Source organism: Mastigoproctus giganteus, chromosome 10, assembly GCF_048544385.1.
Source record: "Mastigoproctus giganteus isolate SK-2022 chromosome 10, ASM4854438v1, whole genome shotgun sequence".
In the NCBI taxonomy this organism is placed as follows: domain Eukaryota; kingdom Metazoa; phylum Arthropoda; class Arachnida; order Uropygi; family Thelyphonidae; genus Mastigoproctus; species Mastigoproctus giganteus.
In genome coordinates this window covers 115984111-116001872 of record NC_143584.1, presented here as the reverse complement: position 1 = coordinate 116001872, position 17762 = coordinate 115984111, and the positions used below count along the sequence as shown (strand labels likewise).

At 38.8% G+C, this 17762-nt stretch overlaps 1 protein-coding gene across 8 annotated transcripts in view; it reads left to right on the top strand.

Annotated features, from left to right (window-relative positions):
• The window catches only part of LOC150079243 (uncharacterized), a 575463-nt gene that overhangs the window by 228947 nt on the left and 328754 nt on the right, over positions 1–17762 (top strand). For all 8 annotated transcript variants that reach the window (XM_090383519.1, XM_090383513.1, XM_090383518.1 and 5 more), the window contains one exon: positions 6938–7311. In XM_090383519.1, coding sequence (XP_090239645.1) covers positions 6964–7311 — 348 coding nt within the window. In that variant the 5' untranslated portion in view covers positions 6938–6963. The remainder of the gene's footprint in view (positions 1–6937; positions 7312–17762) is intronic.

Sequence of the window (17762 nt, the reverse complement as noted above, 5' to 3'; positions counted from 1 at the left end):
CTCAGATCGTGTCAGTGAAATTATTCTTGCAGGAATGGAATCCTTTATCCCACACTCCACTTTAAAATCTCGTCCTTTATCTAAACCTTGGTTTTCCAATAAATGTGCTAAGGCTGTCCAAGAGAAGAACGTTGCATATCGTAATTGGCTTGTTTCTAATTCTTCAGTTTCATTTTCTGCCTACACCAAAGCTCGCAACAATTGTAAAGCAGTTATTAATCAGTCCAAACTAGAGTTTGAACAGGCTAAGAGTAGAAAACTTGCTTCTTGCCCTAATGGTAGCCGAGCATTCTGGTCTCTTGCCAAAGCTATTGGCCGCAACTTTTGCCCATCTCTGCTCCCACCTCTGTCCAAACCAGATGGTTCTGTTGTCACTTCAGCCAAGGATAAAGCTGACCTGCTAGCATCCCATTTTTCTTCGAGCTCATGTATTAATGATCTTGGTAAAACACCTCCCACCATTCCTAACACGCTCCATTCAATGCCTCCTGTGGTCTTCCGTCAAAAGGATATCAGAAGGATTTTGATGAATCTTGATGCTAAGAAAGCTCCAGGTCCTGATGGTATTTCTCCACTTGTTCTCAAAACCTGTGCTCCTGAACTTACTCCTATTCTTTGCCGCCTTTTTTCACTTTCTTATTCCAAAGGTGTTTTTCCTTCTGCTTGGAAATTTGCTCATATCCAGCCAGTTCCTAAAAAGGGTGACAAATCCCTCCCATCCAATTATCGTCCCATTGCAATTACTTCTACTCTTTCTAAAGTAATGGAGAAATCAATTAACCGCCAACTCTTAAACTACCTAGAAACCTTCCGTCTGATCAACGATCGCCAGTATGGATTCCGTCAGTGTCGATCCACTGGTGATATTCTGGCTTATGTTACCCATTTATGGACTAATTCAATGGAAAGGTTCGGTGAAAGTCAAGTAGTTGCTCTTGACATCTCAAAGGCTTTTGATCGTGTTTGGCATAAAGGTCTTCTAAACAAGCTTCCATCTTATGGTTTGCCAACTGTTTTTAGTAATTGGTTATCCAGTTTTCTCTCTGATCGCTCACTGAGGGTGATGGTAGATGGCTCTCTGTCTTCTAACTTCTCCACTAATGCCGGTGTCCCCCAAGGTTCAGTTCTTTCCCCCACTCTTTTCCTCTTGTATATCAATGACCTTCTTCCACTGACTGGAAATCCTATCCATAGTTTTGCTGATGATAGCACATTGCATTCAACTTTCCATTTTGAGAAACCTTGTCCAGCTCAATCAGCTTCAAGTTCTCGAAAATCTGCTGCCAATTCCTTAAATGCCGATCTTCAGGTAATTCTCCAGTGGGGCAAAGATAACTTAGTTGATTTCAACCCTTCTAAAACTCAATCTTGTCTTATATCTCGCAAAAAGGATTCTTCTGCTCCTATGCTTATCTTTAGTGACACTCCGATTTCTAGGCAAAATGATATATCTCTTTTGGGGATTACCCTGACTTCTAATCTCTCTTGGCACAAGCACATTAAAAATATTGCTTCCTCTGCATCTAAAAAACTTGGTTTTCTCTTTCGCTCTCGGCGTTACTTTTCTCCCATACAGCTGCTCACTCTGTATAAATCGCAAATCCGCCCTGCCATGGAATATTGTTCCCACATCTGGGGTGGTGCCCCCAGAACCTCTCTCAAGCTTCTTGATTCCATTCAGAAGAGGGCAGTTAGGTTAATTAATGATTCATCTCTAACAGAGTCTCTCCACTCGCTTTCTCATAGACGCACTGTTTCTGCTGCATGCCTCTTCTACAGATACTTCCATGGGCACTGTTCTTCTGAATTGGCTTCTATAATTCCCGCTCTCTCTTTCAAAACAGTCCGAACACGTGCCGCCACCAGCCAACATCCATTTACTGTCCAACTACAAACCCACAGAACCAACTTTTCATCTTCCTCATTTATTCATTCAACTGCCGTTTTCTGGAACAACCTTCCTTCATACGTATTTCCTGAAAATTACAATCTACAGAAGTTCAAGTCCAATATCAACAAATATCTTCTTTCGTCTTCTCAACCTCCAACCCAAGCACGGTACTAAGTACTATAGGTTATAATACCTCTCGTGTTTGGGGTTCTCATAAAAAAAAAAAAAAAATCTGTTTTGAACTACTCATTAGACATGCACTGCTTAATAGGTGATGTCTTAGTCTTTTATTTCCCGTTTAATATAATTTTTAATTTCCATTTGTAACAAGTTTCCTTTAATTTATACATTCATGGCTGAGCAAATAATGATATAAGTAATGGAAATTAAAGCTTATGTTAAATACTCTTCACCCCCAGGGGCTCACATCTAGTGAGTATGGGCTTGACACACCCAGGGTCCTGAGTTGGATATCATCATTCTTCTCTTTCTTGGTGATTCCCTTCTACTTCTCTCTCTCAGGGTAACTCGGGGATTGTTTTTTTTTTTTTTTTGGCTGGTGCAGCATAAGCTGAGGCTTCCTTACACTATATGGATAATAATAATAATAATAACAATAATAAATGTAAGGATAACATGAACTGGAGCCAGGAAGTGAATCATAAACTTCATTTACTATATCCATAGCAGATAATGTAGCAGTAAATAGTTAACCAAACCAGACTTGGTTTGGTTTGATTGGTGATGTCTTAGTCTTCTTCAATCCTCCTACTTAATTTCATTTTTAATTTCCATTTGTAACTAGCTCCCCTGAATTTATGCATTTTTAACTGAGCAAATGATGTAAATTAAAGTTTTGCTAAATACTCTACTTTACCAGCATAAAGCTAAATATAACATGAACCAAGAAGAGAAACAAACTTGGTTTCCTATAGCCATAGGCTAATGCATCAATAAATAATTCACCACACTAAACCAACCAGCAAACCTCGGTGGCAGAGAACTTTAGTGTTTAAAAGTTTATTTGTCTTGCCTCTAGGTTGTAATGGTGGTACTGTAACTTTTCTTCGGAAAGCTGGCTTCTCCATTTGCTGGTAATGCATAAGGATTTTTCAAATAGAAATCCATACATATATGTTCATTCAGTTGTCTGTAATGTATTTTGAGCTTATATGTTCCTTCCTGATAATGGAAGTGGCCATGTATTATGATGTATATGGTACCAGCGTTGACATTTGTCTCTTCTGCTATTTCAGTGTTGCATGGCAAATTGCCTAACCTATGCAGTTGTTAAATTACACTAGCCAACAATTTTAAACTTTTTTTTCAAAAACATGAACGCAATCAACTGATTTTGACTAAATCATGTGCTGAAAATGTAGCACTTCAGGTTTTCATGTTATGGCTTCGTGCTCCTTTTTTCCAAAAATTGTGAATTTTTACTTATCTAAATGTACTTGACTACTTTCTTGTAAATTAATTGCTTGAAATAGAAATGATGACCAGTAAACATTTGAAATGGATAAAAAATAACATATTTAAACTTTATAAACACCTATTTGGATTTAAGTAAGCAATTAACCCGCAAAAGTGGAGGCACAAATAGGAAATCATATTACTTACAGTCAGTTAATGTTTTCTCTTATGAGCAGAATGGTCCTCCCTATTTTTATCAGAAACCAGCAGTAGTCACCTATCATTTCTGGATCCCATTGTCCTTGATACCTCTGCTCCACAGTATGGATATCTTGGTGGAATCGTTCCCCCAACTTGTCACTGATAGATCCCAAGTTGTCCAGAAAGAAGTTCAGGTGCGAATGTAGGAAGTGTATCTTCAGTGACATTTGACATCCTAACTTTTGATAGTTATGCAACAATTCTTCTATCAACTCTTTATAGTTCTCTACTTTTTTATTTCCTAAAAACCTGCTAACAAGAGCTCTGAAGGATTTCTGCACAGCTAATTCAGTGGCTTTAAGTTTAGTTTCAAAGATTTCTCCCTTTAAAAGCCGTCTAATTTATGAGCCTACGAATCTTTGCATCACTAATTTTTGGAAACTGGCTTTTTAACTACTTGAAACCTTCATTATTTTTGTCCAGAGCTTTTACAAAATTTTTCCTGAGACCCAACTTAATGAGCAAAGGCTGGAAAGCATCATTTCGGATTTCACTAAAGGTATGCATTTGATGTTGAGTTTCCCAGGGATGTATTCTTCTCTAATGGTCCATTTCTTTACAATATAATGATGTTCTACTGCTTGACTATCCCATAAAGACAGGAAACAACAATACTTAGTAAAAGCACCCTGTAGTACAAGCAACAAAGCAATTACTTTTAAATCACCACAAATTTTCCAACAATATTTCTTATAGTTTAAGGCATTTAATAGCAATGACATGCTATCATAGGTTTCTTTCAGAACCCCGGAATGAGCCACTGGGATTGATGGTTTGTTATTACTATTGTATAGCAAAACTACTTTTAAACTGAGCTTAAAAGAATTGATGAATAATCTCCATTCTTCAGGATTGTGTTCAAACCCTAGTTCATCCATCAATTTGTTTACATCTTTGCAGACACAAAGAGAACCTTCCATTTGATAACAAACTTTTCATTTGGTTTCTCAACACAGAAATCCTTGTTTTTGCCAACAAATTCCATTTTTGCAGCCTAGATCCTAATAGCCCAGCCTGTTGCATTGAAAGATTTAAATCCGTAACCAAATCATTTAAGTTCACTTTGCTCAATTAATACAATTAAGTGTGGGGTTTTGTCATTTTCAGGACTGTAACCAGGATCAGCAGACATTGAGGGAGGCAGGTATGGGCTCTAGTGATTCTTGCTCTTCTTTTGTAATAGCGATTTCTTTAGAGCTAGGTGGAGGTAGTTCCTGTGTGTGTGGCAATTACTTTTTAGCCTTATTGTGGATGGAAGGTTGGGGTATTTTATTTTTCCTTGAAAACTCCTCGGTGTTTGTGAGGCAGAAATAACAATCTTTGAGGTGAATTGTTTGCTCTCGCCAGATCATTGGAACAGCAAAAGGTGTTTTAGAATTGCTCCCCCTCATCCATTCAGTCAGATTTACATAGCATGTTATACAGCACGTGCAGTGCCCTCCTTTTATCCTGATCACCCACATGACACCCAAAATAAAAATAATGAGCTTGTTTCATCTTGTCTGTGATTGAGCAGTGTTGCGACTTCACTGTAAATTGTCCACAAACATAGCAGAAACTGTTTGGTGAATTAATGCTCGGCATTTTCTCTCCATTTCATGAGTTTTCACAAGATCAAAACGGAACTTTTAAGCACCACAACCTACCACTAGATCTTACAAATCGAAACTAACCCCAGGAATATACATATAAGGGCTAAAGACAATTTGCAAACAAGTTCTCTTTCACGGAGGTGCCTGGCTGCTGGAAATATAGTATTCAAACATGCTACCACATAATAAAAATTTTAGCAATATAACCGAGAGTAGCCATTCCTCAGGACCATAAAACTAAAAAGAGGTATTAGTATACCATTAAACAACACAGATTTGTCTCTTTTGTTACAATAAATTCGACTTGGAAAGGTAGAGAGTGTGATTGGACGATTTTGTTGATTTTGAAACTATTTTATGTTTTTTAAAACTGTTTTTGCATTTTTCTAAAAAAATGTGATGTGATAGAAACTTTTTATTGTCATATTTGTAATCAGCATATACAAATTAATAAAAAATGCTTACTTTCACTCATGTTAGTAAAACCTTGTTGACCAGTGTTGTTAGTGGCATGGTCTGCTAAACCATGTCATGGTGAGTCTGCAGTAGTCTGATAACTGTCCTTGTATTTGCTATTGTTCTGACAGTGTCACTCACAGAATTGTTCTCATCAATCAGGGTCATCTTCTTGAATCAAATGCAATAGCTGAGATATGAAAGATGTGAATTTTATGTTCTTTAAGATTCTTGTAATACACAATTGACCAAATTCAGTTCTCAGGAATAATGTGTTGTTTTCTTTTGTGACAGATTTTATGGTTTGGATGTTTTCAGCTCTTCATCCTTTTTTTTTTTCCCACCCTAGAGCTTCTGTTTTTTTTTTTTTTTGCTGTTCACATGACAGCACCTGTCACAGAGTAGTTGGTACAAAGAGGGTTTTTTAGTATGGCCTGCATTTTTTACTTTAATCCTAGTTTTAGGATCAACACTTGGATCTGGATCAATTTATTGAACTTTGATTGATCGTAAGACTGTTTTTTGTAATATTTTCTCATGAATAGTGAATGTTGCTTTGCATTTTATACTTTACCAAAAATATTTTCTTCAATATTTTTGGATAACCAAACTTTTAATATGACATGTATTTAGTGTTTTGTGAAGGAGAAAAAAAAAATAAAAAATAAATAAAAGCTGAAAAAAAATCTAGCCGTAAGCTGTGTTTTTTAGATCTTGGAAAAATATGTTTATTTTTAAAATTATAGTTTTATTACTCAATTTTTACTCTTTCTGTGTATGAATCAGCCGCTTTGCAGAGGAAGGAGTGCACATTTCTTTATTTGGTTAACTTAATTTACAAAATAACTAAAAATTGCATTTGTAGTGTGATAATTTAGAGAAAAGGGAGTAGATATGAGATTATATACTTGCCAATTCTAGCCCTTTAAGAAACATTTTTAACATTTCAAAGATATTGACTAAGAAGAGATTTGGCTTAGTCCATTGTACTGATTTTGGGTTTTTAATCTTGTCAGAACCATCACTTCGGGATACCTGAAGCCTTTATGCCTTTATCTCATTATAATTGCAAAATGTAATTGATGAATCTATGTTATTAAGATGACTATGCATTTGCTTTTACACCTTATTTTATTCTAAAAAATAATAAAGAAATGTGCACTTTAGCTTAGTCATTTAAATGTGATTAATGTCATTTATTTGGTCCATTATTATTGAAATTTATTAGTTAAATTTTTATTGCAATTTGCATGCTTGCTATTAATAATTACAGAATATTTAAATAAATTTAATAGTTGCTAAATATTTTTCTGTATTTCAGCTAGTATTGATAATTCCCTGTGGATCATGAATCAAGAAAACCAGTCATCATCCGGACCACCACCACATTCTACAGCTGCTACAGCTGTTGCTATCAGTAACATGCAATGTGATCAAGTATCTGGGCAAACATCAGCCACCACCACAGTTGCCATGGTGTCAGTTCCCATGAGTATTTCTCTCCCTCCTGCAGCGGGAACAACTGTAATTTCTAATTCTACCCCAAATATAACTGCTGTAACTCACCCTTCCCTTCCACATCCTCCTATATCACACACCCCTGCTCCACCTCAAACTGCACCCTCCCAAGTAACAGGCCCTCCCCAAAATATGATACAATCAGCTCTGACAACAGTTCCCTCCTCTCTTCAACAGGTAATTAAATAATAATGATAATGAGACATTTCAACTTTTAGAAGAATGTATTACTATTTTGTCATATTTGATATGATATTAATGAAAATATATTACAGATTTTGAAGGGCAACTAATTAGATCAGTAAAGCATCAAGTTTTGACGTTTGATACTTCATTGATCACTCCCTAAAATATAAATTCAGTAATTATTTTAAGGTACAATATTTCTGAATTGGAAAACTTATCACAAAACTGATCTTTAAAAATATTTTATTTTGAAAGGGTAAAAAAATTGTCACTTTGCTGCTAAACTGCTGAATTACAATAGTTAATTAATGAAAGGGCCATACTTTTATTCTTGAAAAATTAAAAACTATAAGAAAAATTTAAATTACAACTTTATTAATTTAGTTCTTACTGTATACTGTCCACTTTATACAAACATATATTTATATATTTTGTTTAATAAAAACTTTTCAAAATTATTCTGTACATACATATTTTTTATTGCATTTACAAATGGCCTGACGTAGTTGAGTGGTCAGGAGTGAGAGTGCAGTAGTAGTAGTACACTCTCTTTGAGTAGGTGCCTCCGTAGCCTGGTGGGCAGGAGTAGCAGTGAGTAGCACACACTTCTTGATTAGACTGGGGTTCGAGCCCGTGATCACCAAATACGGAGGATGCAGAAAGGTCAGGGGATGACCACCACATATCCCCGGAGCAATATGGCCTTAGTTGCTAATGTTTCTAAAAACCAAATAACAAACAAACAAACAATCTCTATGAGTAGAATGTGGTTCAAGCCTGCATTGACTGCTAAATACAGTTTATGATCGTGTTCGTGATTTATTATAAACTCGTCTGACCTGGCGGTCATGCTCGAGTATAAACAAGAACATAATGAAAACAGCATACAGTAATTAATGAATCCCAAACCTCTATAAAAATGGGGGGTTTCTGTTATCTGAGATTCTCAGCCCACTCACCTTTGTAGTCAAGGTCCTGGAAAATGCACAGGCATTTTTCTGCTTTTCAAATTTCTTAGACCAAATTATTAAACAAAACGAAATGAGGACCAAAAATGTTTAAATTGGCAGGAGCTGTGTTGTGCAAGAGGGCATTTGTCTTCTCTAACTCAGCCTCCTAGGCTTCTGCCCATATACTGATTAGTCACAATGTTGCAACTCTAACAATTCCTTTTCTTAGCCATTTATTAAATGGCAACAAGTAACACTAATTGGTCTTGACTAATAACAAAATCAAACAGAACAACCTTTAGCTTTGCAGCAGGGACAGCATCTCCACCCCCACCACGAGGTTCCCTATCCAGGAAACCATTAATACACATTCAGTGACTAAACATAGTGCAGTACAACAACCTTCAACCCACAATCATGAGTAGAAAAGCTCCACTTATTATAACAATATAAATTTCATTATAGGTGACAACAACTTAAAAACCAAGAACCGGTCCGATCCTGACAGCCCCCGACTGGGAAGTGCCGACATCATTATCCTGGCGAAGGAGGTCCCCCGCCCTGCAGACACAAACTAATCCAAACCAGTTTCGTCTTTTAACCATATGTACTGCTCGCAGATAATCTGAACAAATCTTGTCATTTGCTGCATAGGCAGACCAGGATTTCCTCCTCAAGCAGTTAACACACTTCAGTGCTTCTGCTGCATATTTAGTGCAGGTTTTATAGGTATGGCCCCTCCCATCACAGTGACTGCAGAACTCATCCGCATCACAATGCCAGGCCACATGCCATATACTAATAACATTGGATTGGAGTCCACACTCCTGAACCCGGTGCAAACTCCAGTTCACAAACATTATTGAGCGATTCAATAAGAACCTCCTAATACGTGTGGAAATCTCCACAGTGTAATTAAGACCTGGAGAGTTCCTTGCCTTATTTCCATTCAGAACACTGATCTCTGAGAATACTTGGTCTTTATGGACACCACTATCTACCAAATTCCTCTCCCAAAGTTCATTCTTCCAGTGTCCTTGAGTGATTTGAAGATCTACATCAAAAATAAGGCGAGGACTCCTCTGAAAGGACCGTTCAACCTCAAGTCTAAGATCTTGCACTTTTGAACATTCCTTGATCCTTTGCACATCCTCTTCGGATTCTTCTTCCACCACTACTTTTTTTTTTTTTTTTTTTTTTTTTATGAAAATCCCAAACACGAAAGGTATTAGAACCTATAGTACTTAGTACCATGCTTGGGTTGGAGGTTGAGAAGATGAGAGAAGATATTTGTTGACTTGAACTTCTGTAGATTGTAATTTTCAGGAAATACATATGAAGGAAGGTTGTTCCAGAAAACGGCAGTTGAATGAATAAGCAAGGAAGATGAAAAGTTGGTTCTGTGAGTTTGAAGTCGGACAGTAAAGAGATGTTGGCTGGTGGCGGCACGTGTTTGGACTGTTTTGAAAGAGAGAGAGCAGGAATTATAGAAGCCAATTCAGAAGAACAGTGCCCATGGAGGTACAGTCGATTCTGGTTATTCAGGACACATCGGGACTAGTGCATTTTGGCTCGATTAAGCGGCTGCCCTAATTATCCGAAGTTTTACGTTAAAAAGGTAAAAATACAATGGAACCCTGCTTTACAATTGGTTCACTATACAATCAAATCATGTTACGATGGAGTCACCATAGTAAAGTACGGTTCACTATACATTGTGTTGTAAGCGCTGGTCATTGTGATCAGGTTTGTGAATTAAATTTTAATTCTATTAAACAGCGATTCTAATTGGCGAAAATAGGAGGAATATTATCCACAGGCTATAAAAATAAAGATATATTAAACACAGATTTACCCTTTATTACCTTACCAATTAAAAATTAAATGATATGTAAAAATCGGAAGAATATATGTGATAATAGGAATAATTAATACGTACTGTAATATGTACATACTAACTAGTTGACATTTCTGTTCGCTGACATTGGTGGGTGGGGGTTAAAACTTAAAACAGGAAAAAGATAAGCAATCAATAACAAAGAACACGGCACACGCAAATTTCAAGTAACACGATACACGCAAGTGAAAATGGAGTAAAAAGTTACGAAGCTTTAAAACTAGGAATGAAGAGAAGATTCTGAAAATTAATTTTTTTTGTATGATTGGAGATTCCATGGAAGTGTAAACACATTTCACCATAATAACCCACACAATTCCAACTGTCGGTATTATCGCAAATTCAATAAAATCAAGTTTGCTATCCATTTATGATAGATTGCACTAACCGAAAAGTCCAGTAAACAGGTGACTGCTAATTGTTTTTATTGTTTGATGGTTGTGACCTCCAGAAATCTGACCAAACCACGTGGTACGGTCAGACACAATCGTAGGGTAATAATCTCCAGTTCTGTGGCGTCCTGCCCCGATTAAACGCCATGTTGTCCCAATTAAGCGAAGTAAACACTGGCTATTTTCTCGATTGGGTTCTGTTTTTTAATATTTGCCCCAAATAAACGGCTGCCCTGATTAACAGGTGGCCCAAATAACCAGAATCCACTGTACCTGTAGAAAAGGCATTCAAGCAGAAATAGTACGTCTATGAGACAGCGGGTGGAGAGACTCTGTTAGAGATGAGTCATGAATTAACCTAACTTCCCTCTTTTGAATGGAATCTAGATGCCTAAGAGAGGTTTTGGGGCACCGCCCCAGATGCAGGAATAATATTCCACGGTAGGACAGATTTGCGATTTGTACAGAGTGAACAGCTATTTGGAAGAAAAGTTACACGAAGAGCGAAAGAGAAAACCATGTTTTTTAGTTGCAAAGGAAGCAATATTTGTAGTCTGCTTGTGCCAAGACAGATTAGAAGTCTGGGGGAAAGAACTGAACCTTGGGAGACACCAGCATTAGTGGAGAAGTTAGAAGACAGAGAGACATCTACCATCACCCTCAGTGAGCGATCAGAGAGAAAACTGGTTAACCAATTACAAAAAACAGTTCGCAAACCATCAGATGGAAGCTTGTTTAGAAGACCATTGTACCAAACACAATCGAAAGCCACTGAGATGTCAAGAGCAACTGCTTGTGTTTCACTGAACTTTTCCATTGAATTTGTCCATAAATGGGTAACATAAGCTAGAATATCACCAGTGGATCGACACTGACAGAACCCATACATGCGATCGTTGTTCAGACAGAAGATTTCTAGGTAGTTTTTAAGAGTTGGCGGTTATTTGATTTCTTTATTACTTTATAAAGTGTAGAAGTAATTGCAATGGGACGATAATTGGATGGGAGGGATTTGTCACCCTTTTTAGGAACTGGCTGGATATTCACAAATTTTCAAGCAGAAGGAAAAACACCTTTGGAATAAGAAAGTGAAAAAAGGCGGCAAAGAACAGTCGTAAGTTCAGGAGCGCAAGTTTTGAGAACACGTGGAGAAATACCTTCAGGACCTGGAGCTATCTTAGCATCAAGTTGGTCAAAATCCTTTTGACGGAAGACCACAGGAGACATTGAATGGAGCATGTTTGGGAATGGCGGGAAGTGTTTTACCAAGATCATTAATTCATGAGTTGGAAGAAAAATGGGATCCTAGCAGGTCAGCTTTATCCTTGGCTGAAGTGACAACAGAACCATCTTGTTTTCACAGAGGTGGGAGCAGACATGAGCAAAAGTTGTGGCCAATAGTTGTAGTTATTTGGTTTTTAGGAGCATTAGCAAATAAGGTCATATTGCTCCGGGGATATGCGGTGGTCATTCCCTGACCTTTCCATATTTGGTGATCATAGGCTCGAACCCCCGTCTAATCAAGAAGCGTGTGCTACGCACTGCTGATCCTGCTCACCTGGCTATGGAAGTGCCGTGGCCAATAGCTTTGGCAAGAGACCAGAATGCTTGACTCATTAGGGCAAGAAGCAAGTTTTCCACTTTCCTCCTTTTCAAAATCTTGTTTGGACTGATTAATAACTGCTTTACAATTGTTGCCAGCTTTGGTGTAAGCAGAAAATGAAACTGAAGAATTGGAAACAAGCCATTACGATATGCAACATTCTTCTCCTGAATGGCCTTAGCAAAAAACCAATGTTTAGATAAAGGATGAGATTTTAAAGTGGAGTGTGGGATAATGGATTCCATTTCTACAAGAATAATTTCACTGACACGATCTGAGAAAACGTTGACATCAGAAGTTTTAAAACAGTAGTCCACCCAAGGTAAAGAAGAAAAGAAATCTCTCAGGTCATCCCATTTTGCAGTCTTTTAATGCCAAACAATACGAAGTTGGGAATAGCCACGAGATAAAGGCTCCATTGGAGAAGAGACAATCATCAAGTTGTGATTTGAGGTGCCTAAAGGACCACTCACTTCGACTGTGTACTTAGAAGGGTTGTTTGTGAGAAAAACATCAAGCATGTTGGCTGTATGGTTAGGATTGTTCGGTATTCTTGTAGGTAAATGAACAATCTGTGCAAGGTCATTAGTAATTGCAAAAGCCTCAGCATTTCGACCAGCTGGGTCGGTGTGACTAGAAAACGGAAGCCAGCTGGAGTTGTGAACATTAAACTCACCAAGGAAAATTACCTCACTGTTAGGAAAGTTGGACTGGAGAAAGTCAAGTTGCAAAGTGAGGAAGTCAAAGAGCTCCAAGTGATTAGTGGAGTTGGGTGAACGGTAGTGACAACAGATGAATATGACAGAATGAGGTGGAGAGATTTTAAATCTCTCCACCACATTCTGTCAAATCTCTTCACCAAGCCAGAGATGATCGAAAAGAGGTGATTCCAAATTACCAAGTTTCTGACAGGGAATATCAGAATGGACATATGCACAATTACCACCTTTGAGGTGAAAGTAATCATACAGCGAATAATTTGAACAACTGAGATGAGAAGTAGTTGAATCAACCGATAACTGAGATTCTGTCAGAAAAAGTACATGGGGTTTGGCAGACTGCAAGTGGAAATGGACATCATTGAGATTACAATTGAGACCATGTGTATTTGTGAAATGAACTAGGAAGTGTTTGGAAGGTTTAGATCTTTTTGCAGATAAGGTTACTTTACTATTGAATTTCAATATATTCAATAGTAAGAAAAAGCGGGAGGAGGCATGCTCTATTAAGTGATGAAATATTTGGATATGGCGTACACACGGTAAGAATATGTTGTTGTTTTTTTTTTTTTTGTTTTTAGGAGCATTAGCAACTAAGGCCATATTGCTCTGGGATATGCGGTTTTCATTCCCTGACCTTTCCGCATCTTCCGTATTTGGTGGCGTAATCCCCAGTCTAATCAAGATGTGTGTGCTACGCACTGCTGCTCCTTCCCACCTGGCTACGGAGGCGCCTCACAGTAAGAATATACCCAGACCCTTGACATAATGGGGCCTTGACAATGCCCCCGCTGCTCCGCATACACACTACTCGGACTCCCTCCAGTCACTATCTGGCAGAGTAGAGGTAGCAAGATTATACACTAGCTGATCCGGAAGCCTCTGAAAGAGTTACCAATAGGTTTGGTCCGGTGTACTGACTAGCGGCTGGCCTGGGAACACCGTTTTAGAGCTGTACTCTCGAAATGTAGGGAAGATTGGATCTTGCCATGATGTCCATCATAACTTTAAAAGTCATCAGTCATACAGCATGATGGAAGAGATGGGGAAGGGTTGACCGGAACTTAGCTCTGGAGACTAAACATGGGTTCCACCACTTCAAGCCTCCAATATGCAAAGTGGTGGTATTGCACTGGTTGATGAGACTCATCAACCACCCAGTATTGCCTGGTAACACAGAGGGGCGGAATTCCTCCATGTGGTGTGGGCACCACACCTTGACCCCTGCTTACATTGGTTCACACAGTGTGCTTAGGCGGCTCTGTAGCCAGGTGGGAATGAGCAGCGCTGCGTAGCACATGCTTATTGATTAGCCCGGGGTTCAAGCCCATTTACCAAATACGGAGGATGCAGAAAGGTCAGGGAATGATCACCACACATTCTCGGAGCAATATGGCCTTAGTTGCTAATGCTCCTGAAAACCAAAAAAAAAAAAAAAAAATAAATAACAGTGTGCTTGTGCATGGGGGTTATACCCGGGATTACTAACAGTCCCACCATCGTGAAGGTGCAAGCAAAGGATTTGGCTGTCACAGATTGTCTGGACTTCGCCGAAATTGGGTCCACTTGACTTGAGTGTCACTCGAATATCAGGTATCAGCGTTTTAGATTCCCAGAAAAGTGAGTACCAGTTTAGTGATCTTAACTTGATCACTAGATTGGTATTTATCCGAATTTGCCTTCAGTATAATTGTTCTTGTTTTGATCTTTAGTTTTTGGGAACTAACAGCATCTGCGTACGTCCTTGGCTTAGAAACTCATTCTTCATTCAAGATTTTCATCTTAGTCTTTAGTTACTTGTTCTCTAGCATAACTCTTTTTGCACAATGTTCGCCATATTATCCCAAAATTGCATAACTAAGTCCACATCCTTTCCAGTCGCATCGCGAAGGAAAGGACGTTCAAGAGCGCATTTGTCATTTGAGTGAGCTTCCATCCCAAGTCGCCTCCTGGGTTTTCGCCCATATGCGACTCAGTTCTCATTCGTATTTCTATTTCTTCTACAATCAGTAGGTTATTTTAAAACAAAAATACAAGATCAACTGGTCAACTCCGATCAGAAGACATATTTATCTAGACCATTTGGCTTCGAGGTGGGGACGGGACTATCACACCCCCATCACAAGGAGGTAGGTCGTTTTCTACTACAAACCGGGCATCGCCCTGCATCTGTTGTAAGCGTATTTCACAAACTCAGTAAAATAACTAAAGTTATTACGATTATCAGTCAACTCAGCCAAGTTATTTTCAATGAGAGCGAGCGTCCATCACTCGCAGAATGTGGAGGCCAGTCTCTGGCTCTCTGCAAGCACATAGCTCGTGGACAACCCCAACTGAAAGAACCTTGTCTTCAGACCATGTCCAGTGAGAACAGCACTATCTGCAAGCCCAAACTGGAGCCAGGAATGTCTTTCCCAGCTCACTATGTGAACCGAAGGCAAAAGAAGGCAACCCTTCTCAGAATTGGTCCACTGCAATTGCCGGATGGCTCCCAGTTCATTGCTGATTACCTTCGTTCAGTTGGTAAATCAAGCCTAGCAGCAGCCTGCCTTACTAGTCATGTCCTAATGCCAAAAATCTGTCTCGAGATTCCTCTCTTAAGGCATAACACAGAGCATACTGCACCACAACCAACTCAGGTGGGATCTTTCATACTGCACCACAACCAACTCAGGTGGGATCTTTCCAGCAAGAACCCATAATGCATCCGTGGGCACAGTTCTGTAAACCCCTGTGATCTCCAGGAGAGCAACGTCTGTGCAGAGGACAAGATCCTGCGGACATGTGGATGTTCAATTGACCCTTCCCAAGCCCCAGCCACTTAAGTCATAATTGGGATAAAGATGTTATCATAAAGGAGGTGGAGGGTGCCCTCTTTATACCCCATTCCACGCGTGTCACATGATGGAGCTTGGCAAACAACCATTTCACTTTGTCTCGTACATATGCGGCATGTGCTATAAAGATCAATCGCTCCCCCAGGACAACACCCAGGTACATAAGTTTTTTACCACTCTAAGAGAGAAATCTCCAGAACGGCATACCGGTGGTCTGGTCCCACTGAGAGGTGTGCCCTCAGAAGAACGGCAACGGATTTTTCTTCAGAGACTTGTAGCTTATGCAGGTTTGCCCAATCCAAAAATTGAGCAAGAGAAGCTGTTGTCCGCTCCTCCAGAAACTGGAGTGAATCAGCACTAACTAGTATAACAACATCATCTGCATAAGCCACGATATACATGCTATCGACACACTGCATAAAAAGGTACTCATTGAGAACCCAATTCCAGAGCATAGGCCCCAGGACTGAACCCTGTTGACAATATGGACTCTTTTCTCATTACCTGCCTTCTATGAAGATAGTTCTTCAGAAGGTGGTATAATTTACCTGGACAGAGGGACACCCTCGTCCTGTGTAGAACACTGTCCCACCACAGGACATCAAGTGTTCCCCTAAAGTCCATGAACAAGCCCAAGACACATCGACGAGACTGTTAATTTGTGTACCTCATTAGATGAAAAATAGCATCCTTCAAAGAGGAGCCTGCTTTAAACCCGCATTGGTTACTGGCCACCAGCCGCCCAAGGACCAGCCACTCCAGCAACTTGCCAACAACTGGCAACAAGGCAATTGGTCGATATGGGTGAGGCTCGCTCGTGGGCATCTCAGGACTCTTGAGGATAACCCTCAATACCTCCCTCTTTCAGATCGGAGGAAAAACTCCCTCCCTCCCTCCCAAAGCAGGAATTAAACATGTCCAACATGATATCAGGACTCACCTGACACACCTGTTTAACCACAGGAGTTTCAATTCGATTAAGTCTGGAGCCCTACCATCTCTGGTTTGCTGCTCCGCCAACTCCAGCTCAACGGAAGTGAAGGAAGTCTTGCTCCCCTCAGTATCATATTCAAAATTTTCTTGAACAATTTTAGCTTGTTGATCATTAATAGGAGTGTTCTCCATGAAGAAACCATCCAACAAAAAAAAGAGACAAAATCGGTCCACCCCAAAGTCTCCCTCTCCGATACCACCATCATGGACATCACACCACCACCACCACCACAGATTTTCTCGGTGACAAGTTTATAAATCAGAGACCAAGGGTCAGCAGATCCTCTCTCCTCAACAAAATTTATTAAAGGTTATAGGTGGGACTTTCTACATTATCCGTTAAAAGTCACCTTACACATGCGGATTGAACAGCAGGTTTAATGGAAAGAATATTTCTTATCATACATCAGAACAGTATATTTATCTATTTTACAAATGACTAAAAGTGCAAGAAATACTCACACTAATAATAGCAAAGATAAAGTTAAAATGTGGATATGGATTTTAACATTCTCTTTTCAAATTAAAATAAATACAAGTCCAATTAACAGGAATGTAAAAGTAACAAAATTTTAGGCTGTTTTCAGCAATTGGTCAAGGAATGGGACAAAGAGATGATAGACATAAATGATGTACAGAATACATACAATATTAATAGTAAATTCAAGTTTGTTATTAAGTATATACCAGACAGTTTAAATACAAAATTATTCGCCTTAAGTACCTAATTGAAGATATTCTCAAATTGAAATTAGGTTTTGATTACAGGTCAGCAGCACAAAAGGAATATTGTGTTCTAAAATTCCAGAAGAAATCGTTTGACTAAGTTACCTTGGATAAAATTATAATGGAAGCATTAGACTTTATACCTTTAAAAAATGTTAAAATAAATATAAGATACAGTTATACTCAACCTATTGGTCTGATTATTTATAATTATAGACTCTTAACAATCATGAGGACAATTACCCATGCTTATGCATGATAGACAAATACTCTAAATTTGTAGACTACCATTATAAGCATATAATACAGTCAATCTATAAAATAG